The 23,828-nt window shown below is 37.6% G+C and overlaps 2 protein-coding genes across 2 annotated transcripts in view; both read left to right on the top strand.

The window, feature by feature from the left end:
- The first annotated feature begins 5,162 nt into the window (after positions 1-5,162).
- Positions 5,163-19,758, top strand: LOC117400827 (kelch-like protein 8). Its single transcript, XM_034001146.3, has 10 exons — positions 5,163-5,259; positions 10,525-10,744; positions 11,772-12,320; positions 12,626-12,812; positions 13,253-13,396; positions 14,348-14,459; positions 15,605-15,773; positions 16,621-16,780; positions 17,339-17,540; positions 18,200-19,758. Exons 2-10 carry the CDS (start codon positions 10,547-10,549, stop codon positions 18,321-18,323), a joined length of 1,845 nt encoding a protein of 614 aa, XP_033857037.3. The 5' UTR covers positions 5,163-5,259; positions 10,525-10,546; the 3' UTR covers positions 18,324-19,758.
- Positions 19,759-22,080: 2,322 nt separating this feature from the next.
- LOC131739475 (macrophage mannose receptor 1-like) overlaps positions 22,081-23,828 on the top strand; it is a 42,941-nt gene continuing 41,193 nt past the window's right edge. Inside the window, exon 1 of the mRNA XM_059033929.1 lies at positions 22,081-22,192. Within this exon, the coding sequence (XP_058889912.1) occupies positions 22,081-22,192 (112 nt within the window). The remainder of the gene's footprint in view (positions 22,193-23,828) is intronic.

Here is a 23,828-nt window from a genome sequence, read left to right on the forward strand (position 1 = left end):
TAGTTGGCAACAATAATAGAAGTCAGGTCTCTTTTAGAGAGTATTCATCAGGTAAAAGGCTAATTCATTACAGTATGTCTTTCACATATGGGAGTCTGGGTTAAAATGGACTTAGATCACAAGTGCAAATGGACATTTTTAAGAGAGCAATGCAATAACTTAACATCATCAAACTAGAAAGATAATTAATGGCTCCTTCCTGCAAATACGTTGTTTCTTTCTAATACTGTGACAGTTACTCCTCTCTGTAAATTTGCTTTGGTGCTGGCTTCCTGTGACAGAGACAGAATGATTCTCCCTCCCGACCTGCGAGGGCGCTGTGTAAAGGGAACAGAGTGCTCTGGACTGGATGGCCAGACAATTCATTCCCATGGTTGTTATGGTTAATGCCAACCCGGAAGGAGAATCATATTGTGTATCCTGAGTGTTTTGTTTGTTTTTGTTGTGTCTAATTGTACTTATTTGTTATTATTAGACGGCTAACATGATCTGGAGCTGTCACTATTGGCCAGCACAAAACCCGGACAACACTGCACTTGTTTCACGGTAAATTGTATTTGCACCACAAGCACTACAGCACTCACTTTGGAGTGGTGACTGTGTTTGTATATTGTGTGTGTATTTAATACCGTGTTTATTGTTTCGGGACTGAACCCCTGGGTTAACCTGTGTAGTACACAGCCTTGTGTACTACCATTCATTATTATTTATAGTGGTCAAGTGATTTTGGATTATAAAATAAAACAACATTGCACCTGGATTATCGTTGCCTGTCTGTTATTGATCACTGCATCACTCCTGCACCTACACACTGCAAACCACTTTGCCACACTTCCAAATAGGGCTCAAGTGTTAACAGTTTAAATAAAATAAAACAGTACCTGACTGGAGGGCAGTTTTACCCACCTACTGGTAAAAATGCAGATTGCATGAAACAGATAACCTGGAACTAAGTTCAGCACACCAGTATAAGCAAAATTCCCTTTCCAGTGTGCCTGCAATGTCAGAGGGGTGTCAAGATGCTCCCTGAGTTAACTTGTTCCAACCGTTGTTCATTCCCAAAAACAACTTTAAAAAGTTGACCCCTTGACCCAATTACCATCTGAGATAATGTATGTGTTGGCATGGCTGTAACTAGCTATGAGGACACTGAGGTCATGTCCTTGGTTGGTTTTTTGCATCATAAATGCTGATGCTCATATAAAAATGATGGTAAAGTACAAAAGACTCCTTAATTTTCTCTGTTGGTTTGCCATGAAACATAGATTTGTAGGTTGAATAGTAAATACCAAGCAGTCATATAAATACTGCCAGCTATAGCCTGAAACCTAAGTGTGACCTCAGTAGAATGTCAGCTCTGGTTATGGCCCTGTGTGTGGGTGATCTGCAGACAAACGGATGGTACATCAATGGTATGTTAAGAGCGACTATAAAACGTGTACCCAAAATTAAATACAACAAGGCAAAAAGAAAAGACAAAACAACAAGTTGCCATGAACACCACTGTGCGCTGCAGCCACTACCAGGGAGGTCCTGCTGGCACACTTCCTGTCTAGACGTTTTAAATGGGACTAAAAATCCCCCAAACTAATCTTTGCTCTGGATAATAATTAAAACCCTGATCCAAGTTCCACACACGGTGGGCAGAAGTTTTTAGTTTCTCTACACAAGACAGGTTTTGTTGTCCTAGTCCTTGGCTCCTAACCAGCCAGTCAAGGAACCCCAGCCATCCAATCCTCGGCTGCGATTCCCTGTAAACAAGCTCTTCTGGCAGCGCGCCTCAGGCAGAACGTCTTGTTCTTAAATAACTATTTACAAAAACACAACACACCACAGTATATACATGTGCAGGGCCTCAGCCATTTAGTTTTCTCTCATTAACAAGTAGTGAGTTGAATATAGGAGGATGTTTTACTGATAATAGAAAAGAACGGTGTGCTAGGTGGAATTTTAAGAGAGCAAATTGGGATTTGTACGCTTTTAAATGTGAGGAGGTCATTAATGATTCATTAGTTTCTAGTGATGTGGATGGTTTTTTTTTGTGAAAAGGTGACTGCAGCAATTATTAATGTGGCAAATGAGTCAATCCCAATTAATAAACCTAGGAGCGAGGATGCAGTTAGCTAGAAGTTAGAAACAGGGCCTTGGTTACAGTTAAAAATAGTAGGAATTTTGAAGACTTGATGGATTATAAAAAAAGAAGGCCATAGCACAGAGGGTTATTACAAGGGCAAAATAAAAGTAGTTGGAGAAAATGGTGTGGTGAAATCAGTGACACAACTTCCATGGGAGATGTGTGGAGGAGAATACAGTGTATGAATGGGTTACAAAGTGGTTTTAAAGAGATTCCGATACTAAAAGGGGATAAAGAGTGTGTAGAGGGCAGCAGTGTGGAGTAGTGGTTAGGGGTCTGGACTCTTGACCGGAGGGTTGTGGGTTCAATCCCTGGTAGGGGACACTGCTGCTGTACCCTTGAGCAAGGTACTTTACCTAAATTGCTCCAGTAAAAACACAACTGTATAAATGGGTAATTGTATGTAAAAATAATGTGATATCTTGTAACAAATGTAAGTCGCCCTGGATAAGGGCGTCTGCTAAGAAATAAATAATAATAATAATAAATAATAGATGATGAAGAGAAGGTGTTGGTTGAGGCTTTTGCTAAAGTTAGCAGTAGAATTGGAGGGAGGAATTTAAGGAAAGGAGGATAGAATTAATAAGGGAAAAACAAGGATATTCTGGAGAATTCAGAGGAAGTGGAAAATACTATGAATATGAAGTTTGGTATAGAAGAAATTAAAAGAGCTTTAAAAGGGAGGAAAAACTGCATCAGGATAGGATAGAATTTGTTACATGATGTTAGAAAAAATGTCAGATCGATGTTTACTGGTTGTGCTACAGCTGTTTAATTTAGTTGGGAAGACAGGTAGGATTCCTAATAGTTGGAAACATGCAGTAGTGATTCTATAGGAAAGTCAGGTAAGGATGTAAGTAAGCCAAATTCATATAGGCCAATTTCCTTGACATCTGATTTTGGAAAGATAATGGAAAGAATGATAAATTATAGATTGTTGTATTTCTTGGAAAAAAAATCAGTTGTTGGAAAAAATTCAAGGGGGATTTAGAAGTAACAGATGTACAATGGGCCAGATTTTATGTTTAGTGTCAAAGGTTCAAAAGGGGCTTGTTAATAAACAGTATATGGCAGCAGCATTGTTGGATATTGATAGAGCATTGATTTGGCCTATATTGGATTATGGATGTATGATGTACGAGGAGGTGGTCAGTAAGGATTTGGGAAAACTGGATGTGGTACAAGCTATGGCTCCTAGAGTATGTAGTGGAGCTCTGTGTTCATCTCCGGTTGCAGCATTGCAAGTAGTTACTGGGGAAATGCCACTCTATTTAAGAAGGAAAATGCTGAGAACTGGATGTTGGGTTAAGGTAATGAATGGAGATGGAAATCTTGTGCAAAGTATTTTTTAGCCTTTTTGGGAATATGAGGGAATGAAGAGAAAAAGGAATGTGTATAATAAAACTATTGGGGTGAGAATTGAAAAATATATAGAGGATGAGGAAACACTGAGATACTGTTTAGGAAGGGCGAGATTAAAAAGAGTACAATCTAATATTAGTCTGTGGTGTTTTAAATCTCCTCTGATTGATTTAAATTTATTGAAAGAAAAAGAGAAGGCAAAGGGCAGAGGTGGATTTTGTAAATGGGCATTGAGATGGGTAAATAATGATTATTGTATATCTTTTACAGATGGGTCAAAAAATACAGATAATGGCAGGATTGCAGCAGCTTATTATATACTGGAATTCGAGGTGGGAAAGCATGTTCGTATTACAGATGATGTGTCAATTATGACAGCAGAATTGATAGGGATTATATTGGCATTGGCAATGGATTGTAGATGTCAAGGTGAATAGAGCAGTCATCTTCTCAGATTCCTTATCAGGTTTACAGGCAGTAAAAATGGAGGGGAATGCTGTTTTTTTTAGGTTTGTATATAATTATAGTTTGGATTCCGGCTCATAAATGATGGCATGTGGGCAGCAGTGTGGAGTAGTGGTTAGGGCTCTGGACTCTTGACCGGAGGGTCGTGGGTTCAATCCCAGGTGGGGGACAATGCTGCTGTACCCTTGAGCAAGGTACTTTACCTAGATTGCTCCAGTAAAAAAAACCCAGCTGTATAAATGGGTAATTGTATGTAAACATAATGTTGTAACAGTTGTAAGTTCCCCTGGATAAGGGCGTCTGCTAAGAAATAAATAATAATAATAAAGGAATAGATGGGAATGAGAGGGTGGATATGTTAGCTAAAATAGCAGTGAAGAAAGAGGAAGTGGATATGGATGTGCAGTGTGGTTTAAATGACTATTATAAAATCACTGAGAAACAGATTATTAATGAATGGCAGAATATATGGGATAAAGAAAAAAGGATAGGAAGTTTTATAAGGCCTAAAGTAAGGTTACAGTTAGGGAAGGGTGGTATGGGTGGAATAGGAAGGAGGAGATAGCATTAATAAGGCTTCTTATACGACATTCAAGACTTAAAGAACACTTATATAGGATTGGAGCGCATGAGACTGGGTTATGTATGGAATGTAGTGTAAAGGAAACAGTAGAGCATATGATGGTTGAACGTGTTAGAAATTGGGAGGTGAGAGAAGATGTGTGGAAAGAATTTAGGGCTTTCAATATTTCCAGTATTTTTTTAAAGGTGATGGAGGTAAAATAGATCAAGGTATCGAGTATTGGAAAATATATTAGAAAAAACAGAAGATTTAAATATATATAACATGTAGATATTTTAAAATAAGTGTTCACAGCAGTTTTAATTGACATACCTGACCAGTAGGTGGCGACAATAAGTTTCGACAGAGACTTGTTGGACATAAACTAAATAGAAGTAGTGATCGGTTGTAAAAAAAAACAAAACAAAAACAAAAACAAACAAAAAAAAAAAAAACAAAAAAGCTCTTCCTAATTACAATTAAAATACTGGTCTGTATTCATAAAGCACGATCGTAACCACTTAAATGCTTAAGGTTGCATTGCATCGTGAATTTAATTCCACTTAAATATTTAGTATAATTGTTTGACACTGTAGCTTTAAAAGAGAATGGCGCGTAATATCTAAAAATAACTACATTACCCAGTGTTCTGTGCACCATTGGCAGCTGTGCGCCGGCGCAGTCAGTGTACAAAACTGGTGAAGTCGAGTGTTCAGTGTTTGTAAGGGAGGATGAGGTAATGTTTGAAATTATTAATTTGTTAGTGATTGTTTAACTGCATGTTTTCTACGAGTAGGAAGAGTAACAAAGCATAGGTTTATTGAATGATGATTATTTCACGTATTTTCTTTGCTGTTATTGAAGCAGCCGTGTTGTACTTACTGTGTATTCATTTCCTATTCCAGTATACGGCTGAAACTTGCCTATAAAACCCGACTGTGTTGCAGTTAGTGAAATGTGCAGTTCGGAATACCAATACAATTATGTGGTGTATAATGTATGTTTCTAATTAAAGCCCTTTGTAAAATCGTCTTTACACTTGCGGGATGTTAAGAAGAAAGAAGTGACTGATTTGACCGGTTAAAGATTGCATATTCCTGGTAATAATTTCAAGGAAATCACAACGCATTATCATTAACGTACAATTTGTTTTGGTCATGGCAGCTAAAGACCACCCTGTGTGTGAAAATATGTCGATGGTTAGGAACAAAATATGCAGCACTTCAAAGATAACACTGACAACAGCGATTCTACTTTCTGTTTTGCATTCTGTACTAAATTTGGACGATTATGAATTATTGGTTATGCAATTTATAACCTGCTGCTGCACAGCTAAACTAAATTTGCGTGTAAACAAACAATGTGGTTAACGATGTGTTCAACAAGGTCTACCTTCAGAAAAGTATAATGCGCAAAATATATGGCAAAGGAAGAAGTTACCACATTGTAATGTAAAATTGAATATGAATGTGCAACACTCGCTAGCTCAAAAATTGTTAATGTGTTTTTGTACTGTCTGTATGATATGTATGCATTGCAGAAGACGCATCTTTATAAAGTATTTAAAAGCCAGTATTTTCTCATCACTTCATTATGATACTTGCACTGTGGGTGCATGGAAGGTGTTCGCTTACTGTACCAGAACTTTGAAGACACACTGTGTTCTGTAATTGATCAGCATTCTAATACTATATCTTCAGTGTAGCAGACACTTTGAGGTGTGAAATCTTTTTTTACTTAATTCTGAGAAATAGTAAAACAGACTATACGTCTTCAAATTGCAGTGTTAATACAAGAATCAATAACTCTTAATTAAACGATCTTGTGGACACCCCTGTAAATTGTATACATTGAGACAAATTAGGATTACATGTAGTAAAGCAGAATATGTAGTCTATTAAAGAGGGCAGAGATGAATTTAAAACGTTGCATTGTAACCTAACAATGAAGAAGTCAGCTCTGTAACCTTACTGATTAATGCAAGGTTTTTCACTGCAGTCAGCTGAAATAGTTTTGCGGAGGCGTTCTTGTTAATAATGTGTTTGGAAATTGTGTACATGTAGCCTACCCTTCCAGATAGATAGTGCTTTTCTGACTCTGCTCCAGAGAGACGGCATTTCTTTGATATTTTCAACAGCATTCACTTTAACTTGTTTCCCTGGATGCTCTATTAGAAATATTTCTTGCAGCAAATACTGCAGGTATGTAGTCTGCTTTATTTAAACCATCATGCACACCTGCTGTAATATAACAGTTTAGTTTACTGTACAAAAATGTAAAGTTGCTGGAAATGCTGCCGTGATCTTGCCTATCACAATGGAGGGGGACTGGTTTATTTAAACTCAACCCTGCCCTTGTTTACAGGCATGCATTTAATGGTACGGTACATTAAACTGTTAGCTGTGTCACACACTTTTTTGCTTCGTAGGAAAGAGCTTGTAGCTGATGGAGGATACATGATAAAATATTTAATGTGTATCGCCAAAATGTTCCTGTGTGGCTTGTGGAAAGTGGTAATCCGGTCTCAGTCCTCAAGCTGCATCCACACTGGACGTGATCGTCACATCTCTTTGGCAGAGGTCGCGTCGCTTTTTTCTCTGATCATGTTTGACTTGCCCTAGATGCATAAAGTACAGTGGCAATGGGGCAAGTCAATGACAATACTATCTACAAGGCTGCGTGATCATGAAACCCACATGACTGGAGACAAGCATATATTATCTCTCTCTCTCTCAATACACACACACACACACACACACACACACACACTACATACATACACACACAAGGTATTCCATTGGTTTGTATATAATGTCTGAGCCGATATCTTTTGAAAACATGCCCTGACAACCAATGGAATACCGTGTGTGCATTTAAATAAAAAATGTGCACTTTTGCTGGCTTTTAAAAATGACACAAAAAAGGTCCCGCATTCACAAAACCTGAACATGTGAAGTTTTGTGGCGCTTCACCAACAAACAAAAATATTATCGAGGTCCTACTACACTATACGTTGTAAAACAAAGCCAGCAATACATTTGTATTCTATGTGACACATCCCAACTTTACCAAGCTCACAGTTTTGAAGATTATGAGCCATATGTGTTCACCGGACTGTTTTAAAAGGAAAAACTAAATAAAAGTAAATACTATTACTGGTATTTCCAGTCTTTTGGATCGTTTCCAAGTCGCGTCTGGTGTGGATTGACATTCGGCAACTTCGCTTGCTCGCGTCGAGTGTGGATGCAGCTTCACAGCTAAAACTATCTTTGTGAAATTTAAGCCTAAACTATATAGAACAATAAGGTAAATAGACAACAAAATCACATTTAGGTTACAGTTGACGCTGTAACTGAATAAGGCATTTTCTCCACTGAGCTTCCAGTACTATAGTTTCTGTGATTTAAAACTAAATGAGATGTATTTAATATACAATGTGTGTGTTTGTTTGGCTGGAGTGATGGTAGATTTTTACAGTTGTTACAAAACAGACTGCCTTTGTGTACATCTTGGGCTTTTATTATGTCTGTCAATGCAAGATCAAAAGTCAAGGCAGTTTTCTTCATAGAGGAATAAATCATTTTAATGGAATAAAACAACTACCCAGAAAAATAATTCCTTAAACTTGGTTCTCTCTAGTGTTCCGTTGTCCTATCCAGAAATGTGTCTTTGCCTTTATCGTAACTCTGGGGGCCGGGGAAAAAGGAAATGGAACATTAACAGCTTCACCTGTTTCTCTGAGGTTTACGCTTTTGGTAAATCTGACCGTGTGTGTGTGTCTGTGTGAGTAGAGGTCATTTCAGCTTGCCAGCACAAACAAAGGGGAATACAATGTGCAATCTGTTTCACTGCAAATATTTAACAAAGGGAATACTGTAATGTAATTTACATTACTGTAGTTTTAGGATCTTCGATTCAGAACAGGTACTTGGGAAGGAGGAATCTGGCTTCTGTAACTTTTCCCTCAGCTGTACCTTTTTGGCATCTACCCCCTAAATTTCCGGAAAACAAGAACAGAATTCTGAGCCTTTTTTTTGGGGGTGGTGGGGGGGGGGGGGGGGGGGGCTAATAATACTAGCCTAAATATGTGTGTTATCTTGTTTTGACTTGTGATTTCAATGGCTGGGCTGAAGTTTACTGTACTTGAGTGAGATGGAAACATTTAATTTTCTCATTTGTACTGTTTCTAGCATTGAAAGTTCCCACAATTTCGCCCCACTGGGAAATTGGCCCGGACAACTAGAAGTTTATTTTTTTGTTGTCTGGCCATATCTTCTATAATAGATGTTCTCAGTGTAACACTGTTCTTGAAAACAATACCCCTACTGTTGTAAATGTTTCCTGATATAATGCAGAATACATTCAACAGTACAATATGCAGTTTTTTGAGAACATGCATTACTGTGTATATCTTTAAATATTTCTAACATTTTCTGCTGTTTTTATACAGTAGTATAATTTAATTTCAAACAAATTATTGAATAGAAACCCTAATTGTAAATAAAAACCTTAAATGTTGAGCATTTTGTTGTTGCTGGTATTTGCAAGGGGTTGCAGTAAGCAACAGATACTGAACAGAACCTCCACATGTCAAGTTTCTTACCTTGGATATGCCAATGAAAAGATATATCCGGTAAATCAATTTAATACAATGTAATTAGATTGCTCAATACCCCTCCCACATGCCCTGTAACTAAAATATTGTACAGTGGGGTTGGATATGATAAGGGGATTTCATTGCAGTTGGGCTTGGCTGTTGTCATGTACTGTGTTTTTTTTTTTTAAATGTATATGGTATACTGCTACCTCATTAGTGAGTACAGTGATTAGTTTGTATAAAGATAACTGTTAATTGTCATCTTCAGTCTTCCCCTGTGACAGTTACTTGGCAGATCTTTCACACTCAATGATGTCAGTCTTGTTTCCTATCACTCTCTGTGATTACAGTAGATTTATTGAGCTTGAAAAAAGCTGATCAGTTAAGGTTTGAGATATACTCCAGTTTTCCTCTATTCTGAACAGGGAGTTACTGGCTACATATCCTTTTTAACCTTAATCTTTATCCCAAAAGTTTTGAGACACAGAATTTTCTCGTTAATGGATAAGCAGAAATGGGCCATAAATTGTGCCTGCGTCCTTAAGAATCAGAATCTGTTTTCTAGCTAGGAGATTACGAGTCTAATAAATAGTCTGATGCAAAAATGCCAGTTCAGATTTGTGGACTTGCTCTGAAGTTTTCCATTCTTTTAAAAGGGCTGCACAAAGGCAAATCATGGTTTTACAGTACTCGCAATCCATTGTCTTGTGTTTATTCCATCCCTTTCATTGACGGAACAAAGCTAAAACAGTTACACACGTTGTAACAAATAAAATCAAAGTGCTCAGCTTGTTCTATACAGACCCTGTTGGTTTACAGTCGGATCACACTCTGGAAAAGTCTGCAATGTTAAAAGCAGGCTTTTGAATTGAAGGAGAGAGGATGTCTTAAAGCCATACTTCTAACATGCTGCAGTTGTACCTGTTATGTGCAACAGTTTTTGCATGCTGCAGTTGCTTCTGTCACACTAATACAATTCTGTCAGTTAGCTGAGCAACATGCACCAAAATGGACCTGTTATGATGCTGCAAGTAGTCCAGGTGTTGCTTAAAACTGGTGTTGAAATCACTAAACCGCACAGCTTGCACCTTTCACCAGTTTCTCAACATGGAGCCAGTAAGTGCTTTGAGTGTTTGATGCTCAGCAGTTTCAATCTTATTTGTTACTGTCTCACCAGTCTTCTTGCCGTCTGTCTGTCTTCGCTTCCACAATTAGCTTAGCTATTTTTATTGCTTAAAAAATAGTCACCAAATGCAAGTGAAAAATAAACTGTTGTCATGCCCTGCATGAGGTGACAGGTGTTTTTGTTTCGTTATGCTCCTGTCTCGAGGGATATACAGTAGCATGCTTTTACTATCCGGTTAGGTGGTTGACTGTGGCTCTCCTTTCTCTTTTTCTGTGAAGGTGAAGAAACCGATTGTTGGAAATGGCTTCAGGTGACATGGTACCTGAGCATGCCAAGCAACACAAGCTGAAGGAAAAGAAGCCACAGGCAAAGTCCCTGGAAGGGGAATCGGAGGCCGATGGCGCATTCACTTTCGAGGCTCACGAAGCTTGGAAAGATTTTCACAACTCTCTGCGCCAATTTTACGAAGCAAGGGAACTTTGTGACATCACGCTAAAGGTAATAACAAAAGAACCTGCTTGCCACATTTGCTTTCACCATAGCCATGTGGGTTAGAGGTGCCTGACCCTGAAAGTGGTTTGTAGTTTGCCTTTCAACTTTACATGTATCATATCTTGTTGTCATGAATTTTATTTATACAAAATGTACTGTAACATTAAATGCATGCCCCCAGGATATTGTGGTTTTAGTGTGTTGAGCTACCTCATTTTGCTTTCTAAGTTGCTAGAGAGGGCTGTATATTTAGTGCAATGCAGGATGTTGTGGTTAAACATTTCTATAATACTGAGTCATTGCAATTCCAAATGTGTTTTTCTGTTTTGATTTTATTGAAGTTGCTGTCATAGTAAGTATGCAGTTCTGTTGTAGCATTATGTTATACAGTAGGCGAGTAAGATAATTGTATAGAAAAAACCATTATGGAATACTGGTGAGCGCAGAAACAGTTTTTGTGCCTCTGTATTAGGGATGGGAATTTTAAACGTTTAAATGTATAAACTCTAAAGAAGTGGTTAAACGTATATTAATAATATGCTAGACTTTTAACCGGTCACGTGATAAATGTCACCAAACTGACCATTACATTTGTTATAATAATGTCATAGAATGATAACAATACAGTGATTGAAGGGCAGTTTGTTGTTTTCATTGTCACAACCTTGGTATTTTTTCTCACAGTTCTTCAGGTTCCAGTAGAAATGTGCTGGTGGTAAACTATGTATATTAAGTTTATTTTTTCCCTTGTCATATGTACTGGGATCTGTAAATAGTTAGTAATGTAATACCTGAATGTACAATGCTGTTAAAATAATTGTCAATTCACCTAAGCTGCAATATTACTATGTTATTTTGTTTGTCATCATTTCTCATACCTAAACCTCCTGTAACAAAAAAGTACTGATCGTTGCTTAATTACAAGAGTCAACTTGAGTGCTTATACACTACCCTCCCTTTTATTGGTTTCTTAGTATTTATTGTATGTATAGAGATGCCCGCTTCTCATTTACTGACCCATTGTCTCATACAGATCGGCAGTAAGCTGATACCATGCCACAAGCTGGTACTGGCCTGCGTGATCCCCTACTTCAAGGCAATGTTCCTATCTGACATGGCTGAAGCCAAGCAGGACCTGGTTGAGATCAAAGACTTTGACGCAGATGCCATCAGGGACTTAGTGAAGTTTGCCTATTCTTCCAAGCTCACCCTGACTGTGGACAACGTGCAGCCGCTGCTCTATGCAGCCTGCATCCTCCAGGTGGAGCTGGTGGCCAGGGCCTGCTGCGAGTACATGAAGGCCCACTTCCACCCATCCAACTGCCTGGCTGTGCGGACCTTTGCCGAGAGCCACAACCGGGTGGATCTGATGGACATGGCGGACCGCTACGCCTGCGAGCACTTCAACGAGGTGGTGGAGTGCGAGGACTTCCCCTGCGTCTCCCCGCAGCACCTGCGCACCCTGCTCTCCTCAAGTGACCTCAGCATCGACAACGAGAAGCAGGTCTACAGCGCAGCCGTCAAGTGGCTCAAGGCCAACCCACAGCACCACGACGCCTGGCTGGATGAGATCCTTTCACAGGTAAATGCCACCTTTTGATTCCAAACACTGCTTTATTCACAGTACTTTAAACATCCATTTAAAAACTCTTGAGATACAACGGTAAGAAACGGTGTCAAAGAATTACGTGTTATTTCTCGCACAGTCCTAAATTTGCTATTTATTTTTAGTTTTGATCTTTATAGTTTTGCCTCAGTATTTTTGAAAAGCTGGATTGACAACATTTAGTAGATAGCGTCTGTCAGCTACCACTGATAACGGCAAAACACTCTAAAAGAAACTTATAGAAAGAATCAATTGTCAGAGTTAAAACGTGTTACTCACAGGTTCGTTTGCCTCTACTGCCTGTGGACTTCCTCATGGGAACTGTGGCCAAAGAAGAGATGATCAAACAAAACCTGAACTGCCGGGACCTGCTGGATGAGGCCAGAAACTACTACCTTCACCTGAGCAACACAGCTGTGCCAGACTTCGAGTACTCCATACGCACCACCCCCAGGAAACACACAGCCGGTAGGAAGGCTGGGTACTAACAAGGGGAGGGGGCGGGGAGGGAGTTGTGAGAAGGAAGAGGATTGAGACTATAGAAATATACTGTAGAAACCATGTGCTGTTGTGGTTAGACTTCAGAAGTACCTCATGAAATGCAGATGGTAAAATACTGTCTTGCAGTGTTTTCCTTGGAATGCTTAAGACAATCTTCGAGTACAGTACAAATTAGTTGTGTGGTTTGAGTTTCTTTTTTTAAATAAACAGGTGTTTTTCTCCTTTTAAAATAGGGTGTTGATTAGACTGGAGTAAGCATTTTTTTTTTTTTTTTTTTTTTTTAAATATGCCCGTGTTTCTTCCTGTCAGATTTGTATTGATCAGCTGATCGGCTATAGGTTCAGTGCTAAGCTTTGGGTCTGACAGTATCTATTTCAAGCTTGTTTTCTCTGCTCTCTCCCCTGCAGGCGTCCTGTTCTGTGTGGGCGGGAGGGGGGGATCTGGGGACCCTTTCCGCAGCATCGAATGTTACTCAGTCAGCATGAACAGCTGGTTCTTCGGCCCAGAGATGAACAGCAGACGGCGACATGTGGGCGTGATCTCAGTAGGAGGTGGGTGGTCAGAATAAGACAGCTATCAGATCCCATCTCCTGAAGATTGCTAAGTTTTAACTTCAAGGATTTATTTGTACATCTTATTGCACGTTGCTAGCTGTGTTTTCTATTTTGTTTTGATTGCTCATCTAAAATTGAAATTGCTGTGCAGTGTATTTCTAGACTATCTGTTTCCAGACTTGCCAGCTGAGTGCTCTTCTAAAGCAGCTGCCGCTTACAATAAAATATAATTATGTAGTGTCAGTTTAGTGTTGGTTTTTCAAGCTTCATTTGATTTTCATAACATTTTATTATCTCCATGCTGTTATATAAAAAAAAAAAAAATACAAACTTGATATTTATATTTAAACGTGTTAAAGTAAAGAATACAATTTTTGTTTTTATTTATTTTGTAAGTTTTCTAAACCTACCTAGCTAATGGCAAGCCCCCTTTTTTATATATGTATTTTGTTTATTTATAAATGGGTCTAAAATGCAAGTTTGATGAGACAATTGAGGAAGCTGACTCAGATTTTGTTGTACGAGTTCTGGGGGAGTGAAATGTAATCGCTTTGCTCGTCCAGCTAAGTCACATTGAAGAAAACACTAACTGTGTGACGGGCAGAACTTCATTCAAACAGCTGATTTAAATTTACTGGTCTGCAGTATTTTTATATGTAAAGAAAAAGAACAGATATGTGTTCTTGTTTAAAGTATTTGCTTTTGTTTGATGTTACTGATTGGGTAGGGCTGTGCTGTTTATTTTCTAGTACAGTAGTCTCCGTGTATAGGAACACCTCCTAAGAGAACACTTGGCTTGCTTCCCGAGGGGTGTTCTCTTAGCCGGACACTACTGTAGTATCTTGGAGCAAAAATATCTCAGTAACATGCATTGCTGCACCTGGATCAAATCTGCTTTTGTGATCATGATTTATTAGACTATTTTAAATGTATTGTTTATTTTCACAGGTAAAGTCTATGCGGTCGGGGGACATGATGGCAACGAGCATTTAGGTAGTATGGAAATGTTCGACCCGGCGAATAATAAATGGATGATGATGGCTTCAATGAACACAAAACGGTAATTATAAAACTGAAGCAATAAAGTACAACGGACACTGTACACATAGCCCTAGCTGCAGCTGAGAACCTTTAATAAAAGACTAACGCAGAGATAGTGGCGTATTGGCAGGGGCTGAGTCCCTTTACACATTTGTTCTAAGTTTGTGTTTTCAGCTGCTGTAGTTCTGCTAGGTTTATACTGTCTTGCAGCTACATCACCAGCTTTAAACAGAAGGCTTGGTAAGTCTGGCTGTACTCCACACACGAGTGATGATACTTTAAAACTATAGCAAATAAACGCATTGAGTTATAATTAGGGCTTCTGATTTTCAGTTTTAACAAAAAAAAAAAAAAATGCTGAAACACTCCAGGTACAAAAAAATGAAATCGGTGTATATGAAATAAACACGGGGAAAACACTGGAAACGGTTACTCAGTTAATTGACTTTACCCCTTTCCCTGCGAAAATAAAATAACATACAGTAACCTACAAAAAAAAGAATGATCTTTCAGTGCAGATGGGCAGTGTCCCGCCTTCCTGACTTGTATCTATCATTAATTCGTTCTAAATACTTTAAACCCACCCCAACTACTGAGTGGCAGCACATTCCTACATTTCTATTGGAGGATGGTAACACGTGTGCAAGATTTAAAACGAGATTACAATTACTAGAAGCTGAGGATTGTTCTTGCTCATGAGATTTAAAGGTATATTACAGTTCCAGCATAGGGATTATTTACACGCTTGTGAATTAAAAATGGTGTCAATGTAAAAAAAAAAAAAAAATGCCTAAAACACACACAAACTCCTGAAGAATATGCCAGTGACCATAAGGATTTTGTTGTGGAAGACAGCGAAGGAAAGAAGGTACAATTGAAGTGTGGAAGTACTGTTGAGTTCATACATATTGTGACAGAAAAAAACACCCAAGAATTTTAGAAAGTAACCGAAAACAATAATTTCATACAGTATTAAAAAGCGAAAGCCCCGAAAAAACCTGATTTACATTAAACTCGAAAATAGCTAAAAACTGAAAAACATAAGCCCTAGTTATAATACAGAGAACAGTGTTTTGGAAAAATCTGGGGATGCAGCATTATACGACAAAAATTCTAAATTCCACTTCAGTTGAAAATCTTCCTCCCCCTCACTTATTTGAACAGGAGAGGTATTGCTTTAGCTGCATTGGGAGGACCTATCTATGCAATCGGGGGACTGGATGACAATTCCTGCTTCAATGACGTGGAGAGATACGATCTTGAGTGTGACCGGTGGAGTGCTGTAGCTCCCATGAACACTCCCAGAGGGGGAGTTGGCTCTGTGGCACTGGGGGTAAGCCAGTTGATTTTAAGCAATTATTTTGAAGCGGGCATGAGTCTGATGTATCCATCAATTATCCCCCTAATTATGGTGTTCAGCATACAGCAAATTGGGCACTAGACAGTGAAGAGATTATCTCTGCAATGAATGCCAAAAACTGCCCTCAACACTACAGCAAAAACAGATTTCAAAGCAGTTGCTTTGAAAACTTAATGGTTTAGCTCTATACCAGAGTGTGATTACTCTGGATCTGTTACTAGACATTTAAAATGGCATTTATTCAATAACAAAGTTGTGAATGAACATGAGCGAGCCTTTAATATTGCCTTCTGTGTAAGGAAACTACATTTATGTATGCATTTCTCTGTATGAAGGTGTGCACCCAACAAGGATTTAAGCAGAATTTAACATGTTTCCTTTATTGATTCCAATAATCAAGTCACACTTTTACAGCTTAATCATTTTACACAATAATGAGGCCATTCGTTATTAAAAGACATTAAGCAATGATATATTAGTTACCAATTTCTGGAAGAAGCATCGGACATGGCGCTGGTGTGTGTTCATGGAGGATCTGGTTGTCTCTCAAATGCACCTCCAAGTGTCTGCTGTTTTATACAGTTTTTACACCCCTTTGCACGCAAGGCTTAATTGCTGGCTTATCTCTGTGTGTCAACCATATCTTGACCAGACAACTCTTACTTGCACCAGGTCAGGTGAGGTCAGTTCTGCTCATTTTATTGCCCATTTCTCAGGTAATAACACATTCTAGCAGCATACACTGCCCACATGCATCTGCACTCTGTCATAGTTTTGTACTTCTAACCTTTAACTCTGTATCTTGTGTATATTAATATAGACCCATGTGTATGCTGTGGGAGGAAATGACGGTGTGGCCTCCTTGTCTAGTGTAGAGCGGTATGACCCCCACCTGGACAAGTGGACAGAAGTGAAGGAGATGGGGCAGCGGAGGGCTGGCAATGGAGTTGGCGAGCTGAATGGCTGCTTGTATGTAGTGGGTAAGTGTTAACAGGGAAAGTAATGGACTCTGTTTTAAATGCAATCAAACCATTAGTTTAGATAAAAATGTGATACTTGTTTGTTAAAAGCTTTTAATGAAACACCAGTAACTGCTTTCTAAGTAAAGCATAGGTTAAACTAAATGTAGTTATAAAAAGTGTGTTGAGCAAGGAGTCCTAAAACTGATAAATATTAAACCATTTTAGATTTTCCAAGTTAATGCTATTATACTGCAACTGTTGTAAATCAAGAAAAATATTCTGTCAGATTTATGTTTTATGCCTTCTTATTATTGCAGCAAATTTTAAACATGCTTATATTTTCATAAGCTGCTCAGCTTGCCTTATACTTGTATCCCTTCATGTATGAGCAAAATCCCTTTATGAAGGCATGTCATACAGGGAAAACATGAAGCGCCCATTATTTATCTGTAGTGCAGACCAATGACTGAAGTTAAGCTATGTAGGATTTTTAAACTTTGAGATCGCTGTGCTTGTAAGAAGACTGTCCTTCAGTGCTTGTGAAATGCTGTAACTAGGCATCTTGCTGCCCTATAGGCGGGTTTGATGACAACTCCCCTCTGAGCTCTGTGGAGCGATTCGACCCTCGCACTAATTGCTGGGAGTATGTGGCAGAGCTCACCACGCCACGTGGAGGGGTTGGAGTGGCCACAATAATGGGGAAAATCTTCGCTGTGGGGGGGCATAATGGAAATGTCTACCTAAACACAGTGGAGGCCTATGATCCTGTACTTAACAGGTAAATACAGACCAGAGCGATTCTTAAGCATGCTTCCTAATACGTACATGTGCCTGTATTAACTGTATTGCCTCTAAACTGTCTATCTTAAGTTTAATATTATAGTCATTCTGCTTGTGTTTTCATCCAGAGGTTATTCATTGATCATCTGTTTTTAAGATGTCTGTTTAAGGGCGTCAGTATTTAGATCATAGTGTACTGCTCAAAATATTCTAAGGTTCATGTGGCTCAACTCAGTGGTCTCTTGATGTTGGGATGACCCAGCCTGTAGAGTTCCCTTACAACTAGCCAGCTTCTCTAAGTTTTAAGGTCATCTGTAACATTGTTGCCATGACAAAACAGATTTTTGAAGTGAGTTGTCACATGCAAATCATCTACCCTATCATCTACAGTGTAAATAAGGATTTGAGATTGGTTCCATTGCTACAGATTATAAAAGCAATCCATATAAAAATAATTACAAATTGTTTACATGTGTTTCTTTGTTCAGGAGTAAAATAAAAAGTTATATGAGCAAGGAGTGCTCCTCCTTTGCTCAGTCACAGACCTGAAAAAGCATGAATATAGACTATGATAAGTTTTTTTTTTTTTTTTTTTTAACATTTTTTAAAGCTTTTCTGCAGCAGTTCCTTCTAACGGGGCTTTCCTTTGCATTACAGGTGGGAGCTGGTTGGCTCAGTCTCTCATTGCCGGGCTGGGGCTGGCGTTGCTGCGTGCTCCTGTCATGTCAGCCAGATCCGCTTTGTGGGTCAAGGATCCAGCAATGTTGCGGACTGCATGTGAACCGGCATCCACATCCATGTCTGCTTTAGTCTTTGTTGGGGAGAATTTGCATAGTAGGGCATATCGTAATCTTTAACAACGCAATATGCTTGCCGTTGCAAAAACTAAAATAAAACACACCACTTGTAGTTTAACATAGGAAAACTCTCCACCACCTGCAAAGCGAGAGCTTCACAAATATAGAAGACATTTTGGTCTTCTGTATGAAATGTGATGCATTGATTAGGAACCTAGTGAAAAATATGTGTTCTTACAAGGACATTACGCTGGTAGTAATCGCTGCCTTTTAGATGCATGCCAATTCAGGATTGCTGGGATATTTGGCTTGCAAAAAGAGCACATTTCACAATGTGGGGGGAAATATATTTTTGTATTTTCCAAATAGTCAACACATACTGTATATATTTAGCCTGTTTGTTTTATTCTCAGAATAGATTCAGGGTCACAATAATATGTGTTTTTAAAACAATGGAAAAACTCTTTTGAATGTTTAAAATGTTTGCTGTTTTTGCCACTGCTTTAGATCTTGTATACACCCCATACATTTTTTTTTCTCTGATCTAATTCAAGCTTCGTTCCTGATCTTGCCTCTACAGTGAGACCAGTTCTAAGATACATATGAAGTGATGCTTTTTGTTTTTATTTTACATCAGCATTTTATTTGAGACTGAGAAAAGCAGGCTTGTCTATGTAAAAGAAGCTCAACACACAATGGCAAAAAGAGTATTTTTGTAAACTGCTGAAAGTGTTCTACACAATGGCTTTTGTGCTGTTTTATTTGCTGTTAGTGTTCAGGAACAGAAGAATATTTAATATATGCTTAACCTATTAATGCCACTTGCAGACAAGAATTCCATTATCGATCCTGATTTGGAATGTGTGATTTAATGATGTGATTGGGGTGATTTACCATATACTTAGGGAGATGCTGGACACCAGAACTGTAGATTATTTCAGCACAATTCACCATTGAGTTGGTTATGTCACTTTAAACAATTCCTAATTTATCAGAAAATGAACTGTGTGTGACTCAGTTTTTAGTTAGAAAACTTTCAGTTGGATTGAGTTGGTTGGGTTGGATTCAGTTCTGGGTTTGATAGTTCAGCTAAAGGATTCATATATGATACACTAGAAATATTTTAATAGTAATAAATACATTGTGGCCTCTGGCTGTAAATAAATACAACACGGTTCTTCAGATGCACTATTCCCAGTTTATTGTTTTTTTTTTAAATATGTAATTAGTTTTGTTTTTGCTTTGTGTGTGTTTTTCTTCTTTTACACAAGGTTTGGCAATGTTTTACAAAACCGGCAAATTAATTTTGGCACTAACCAGGGCACTTCTTCCCTGACTGCTTTACTGTTTGAATGGGATTGGCAGGCAGAACAGGGTGTTGTATCATGTTTTTTATGTAATAAAACCATTTCTACTTGTTGTCTTTTTCATATTCATTGGATTGATTTTTTTGTATATGTATAACTTTTTTGCAGGGTTGTGTCTTATTAGTAGTGCCGGGACGAACACAGGATTTTCATGTTCAGATATTCGCTCATAATTTAAGTATTTGTTCGGATATTTGCTCATAATTTAAATATTTGTTCAGATATTCACTCATACTTTGAATATTTGTTCGGATGTTTGTTCATTTTCGAGTAATAAAAGCCATTACATTGCTCTGAACACAGGCAGAGACGGCATAGCAGCAGGGTGTGTGTGTGCCTTTATTTTTACAGAAAGACGTTACAATATGTCACGTGTTAAAGTAGAAAAATATCCCAGGAGTAAAGAATAAGTTGTGTAGGCCTTACTTTACACCAGTGAATTAACTACAAAACAAAGGATGCCAAATAGCAGTTCAGGTTAAACGTTGTTTAGTTTATTCCTGAAATAAATTAGTAAATAAAGTTGACACCACATTTTATTTATTTTTAACTATTTTCTTTTTCTTTTCAACCATTTCTCAAGCGGGGCATGATCGTATCTTTTGCTGTTTTTTCTCTCTTCGAATGGATATTTATACAGATTCTTAATCAACACCTTTTGGCAATTTTAGCTCAACTCAAATACCAAGCACTGAGCACTGGTGTTTTTTTTATGAAATCACATGACTTGAGCTCAGTATTTTGTTATCCTAAGGAACAATACTAGTCAAACAATCAACAAACCTATCTGCTCACTATTTAAAATGTAAATAACATTATGTATGTGCCCAATTAGCTACTGATGTTAAACTTAGTTGTGTTTTCACTGTGCATCAGTGTGTGTGTGTGTGTGTGTATATATATATAGATAGATAGATAGATAGATAGAGCTATATATATATATATATATATATATATATATATATATATATATATATATATATATATATAATTGCAGACAAAAGTATTGACACACTACGCTTAATATACAATAATAATTCAAGAAAACATGTTCCATACAAGCATTAAGTGAACATTAGCCACTAATTAATATGACAGACCAAAGTACACCATTTCTGGTAGTTTAACAAACACTATTTATAATAAAACAATAGCAATTTCAAATAGTTTACTTTAAAAGTCTGTAATGTAATAGAACGAATTTAAAAACATTAATTGATTGATAACCATTACACAGTAACTAAGCTGCATTATAAAGTCCATTGCCAGAAAAAAAAGACCATTATTTCCAACATCTGTTGGTGGGTAAAAAAAAAAAAAAATGTTTTGGCAACACAGCAGATGATAGTCAAGATATTGGGAAGTAGGAGTCCAGCAACAAGCAACCAAACTAATCCAGCTGCCAAAAAGAATGAGTTATGAAGATCGGGTGAGGTAACTGAATCTATTTAGCCTAGAACAAAGGAGGGTTAAGGGAGACTTGACTGAATTTTTATCAAATCCAAAACAGATTTACCAAAGTAACCTTTGCCAGTACTTGAAGCACAGCACAGAGAACAGAACCAGAGGACATGGTTGGGTTTGAGTGGCGACAGAATAGACAGTAGTGGTGAGAAACTGGAATGGGTTACTATGACGCCACGTTGATGAGTCAGTAGAAGCAGGGGAGGTGACATGGACTACCACACTCGGTGGTACAATGCAGCAGTGTTTGTTTATGATTTTTCTAAATAAGGTTGGGTCTCATTCTGCAATGCCAGCCCATGTCTCCCAATTTTAACAGAGAATTCGGTGCAGGAGCCTCTTTAATCACAGCTTATTTAGATATGCCTCGTTATTCATTGATGATTCTTTTTTTATTTGATCTGCAGGTGACTTTTGTTGCGCTTGTTACCATTAACCTAGCACTCATAAACACAGAAAATAAAGTTAAAAAGGTAACAAAACAAGATGATAGATCCTCTATATAAAGTTTTACTGTGTCACACAATGTAGCCATGTGACCTCTTTGGACTTTGTGAAGTGACACTGTCATTCACCAAAGGGCCCATATAGTTCTTAATTCTGTACCTTAAGGTAAATATTTTACTACCAGGTATTTTTTAACACGTAATTATGTAAGCTACATGTTTGTTTGTTACCGTTATCTAAATGTAATACATTACCTGTTTTTAGAAAAACATTTTTTTTATTATTATTTTTATGGTTTAAACTATCATACTGGTTTTCAATAAAAATAAAATTGAACCAATTATGTCCTCAGTTGCAACACATTCAACCACCCTCAGAATTAAGTCCATGTTCTGCAAGTGTGGTGCATTTTGGGTTCAAATAAAACTGCCTGGTCAAACAAGCAGCTTTTGTTGCCAGCAGCATGAGGGAGACTTGTGTTGCCAGCGGGTTGCCTTGTGTGACCACGCTGGTCAACATGCTGTCCACAACTCCACGACAAGACGGCAACGTGCTGCCCAGTTTAAGCCACTCGCGTATGACCACAGTATTTACAGGACAACATGCAGGCAACAAAAAGTTCCATCTTGTGGCCGTCATCGAAAGTTGTTTGTGTGGTTAGGCCTTTATGGTTCAGTGAGTGTGAATCTTCTATCTAGCCCAATGTGTGGTTTGGATAAAAGTGTTATGACCATGTCTGTGTGCAAAGATTACACAGGTTTGAATGAAGGTCATACCTTTTTTACAGCCCCCACTCTTTGGACTTTCTGTTGTTTAAGAAAAGTCTTAAATCCCCTGCAAGCTGCCCAGTTCTGCTGAGTGGTGGCAGGGTTGGTCAGAGCACTGTTATAATATTGCAAACACAGTGGGATGTACAGAACGTATATATTACTATAGATCAGGAATTTGATGATACACAATGCAAAGTCTTCTCATTCTCTGCATGTTTTGTAGTTTGCTTAGATCTGGTAAGTGCATCATTAACTTGTACACATTATAATGACTCAGATTAAAATGTCTTTATTTTCTTATTATCAATGGTTCTATTACTTTGGGGGAAAAAGTGTGAATTCTTTACATTTCATGCTTGGTCAGTTGACATAATTGGAAAAAAGATGGTTTTGTAGAAGAGACATTGTAGTTGGACTGTGCAATTTCTGTATTTTAATTTGCAACAAAATAGTCAATAGTTTGGTCATATATGGTATTTAAAGGATAATGGTAGAATGTGGCTTTTTTGTTTAAGTTTGGAAACCAGTTTTACACTTAACAATAAAACTGTATATCTAGTGTGGGGTACTTTTTTTATTATTCCACTTAAGTGGGATAACATAAGTGGAGTATACTGGACTAGTTTCGTCTTTGCTTACATTCCAATCCAGTGGTGTGTATGTATATATATATATATATATATATATATATATATATATATATATATATATATATATAATAACTTAGATAGTTAATATACTTGTATTTTGAAGTAAATTCTAGATTCTTAACATAAAATGTTACAAAAAACTTATTTCAGACTTGTCATGTGACTGTAAAATCAATTTTGTCCTGGATGTTCATAGTTTTTTTTTTTTAAATCCAGTAGGAGTTTACCTATTAAGAGTACCACATAGTTAATGTGTAAAAGTAAATCTGTGACTCTTTCTGGCATCAGTGACAATGATGACTCAATAAATGCTCTCCATTTTTTCAAGTCCCATGTGTGTGATTCAGCAGTTCCTTGAGTTTATAATTCTTTTTTATTTATGGTCAAGATTAAATGCTCTTGGACAGATTCTCCAAACTTTTACATTTTTCTGAAAAGAAAAAAAAAAACACCAATTACTTCTGAAACCAAAAAGAAACAACAACTTAAGAATACTGACAAGCCATTGCATAACATGTCTCAGCTGTTTATTTCTGGTTTGCTAATGTTATTGGATGTATTGTTCAATTCTGAAAAACAAAAAAGTGCTACTAATGACAACAGATGTCCTGAGAATTTAGCCCAGTCCCCATTAAATATTTTAAAATGCAATTCCCAAAACCAAATGACTGTACCTTATTGACATTTTCAGCTACGGGGATGATCACATATTTTGGGTCAAGACTTAAAAATGAACATATTGTACTGTATCAGAAAAAAAAACAATAAATCCGAAAAAATACCCCATAAAA

This window comes from Acipenser ruthenus, chromosome 1 (genome assembly GCF_902713425.1).
Source record: "Acipenser ruthenus chromosome 1, fAciRut3.2 maternal haplotype, whole genome shotgun sequence".
Lineage (NCBI taxonomy): Eukaryota > Metazoa > Chordata > Actinopteri > Acipenseriformes > Acipenseridae > Acipenser > Acipenser ruthenus.

Coding starts and splice junctions, on each gene's coding strand:
- LOC117400827 (XM_034001146.3), top strand. CDS start 10,547: ATGGCTTCAGGTGACATGGTACCTGAGCATGCCAAGCAACACAAGCTG. Junction 10,745..11,771: donor TTTGTGACATCACGCTAAAG/GTAATAACAAAA, acceptor TGTCTCATACAG/ATCGGCAGTAAGCTGATACC. Junction 16,781..17,338: donor TGGCTGCTTGTATGTAGTGG/GTAAGTGTTAAC, acceptor GCTGCCCTATAG/GCGGGTTTGATGACAACTCC.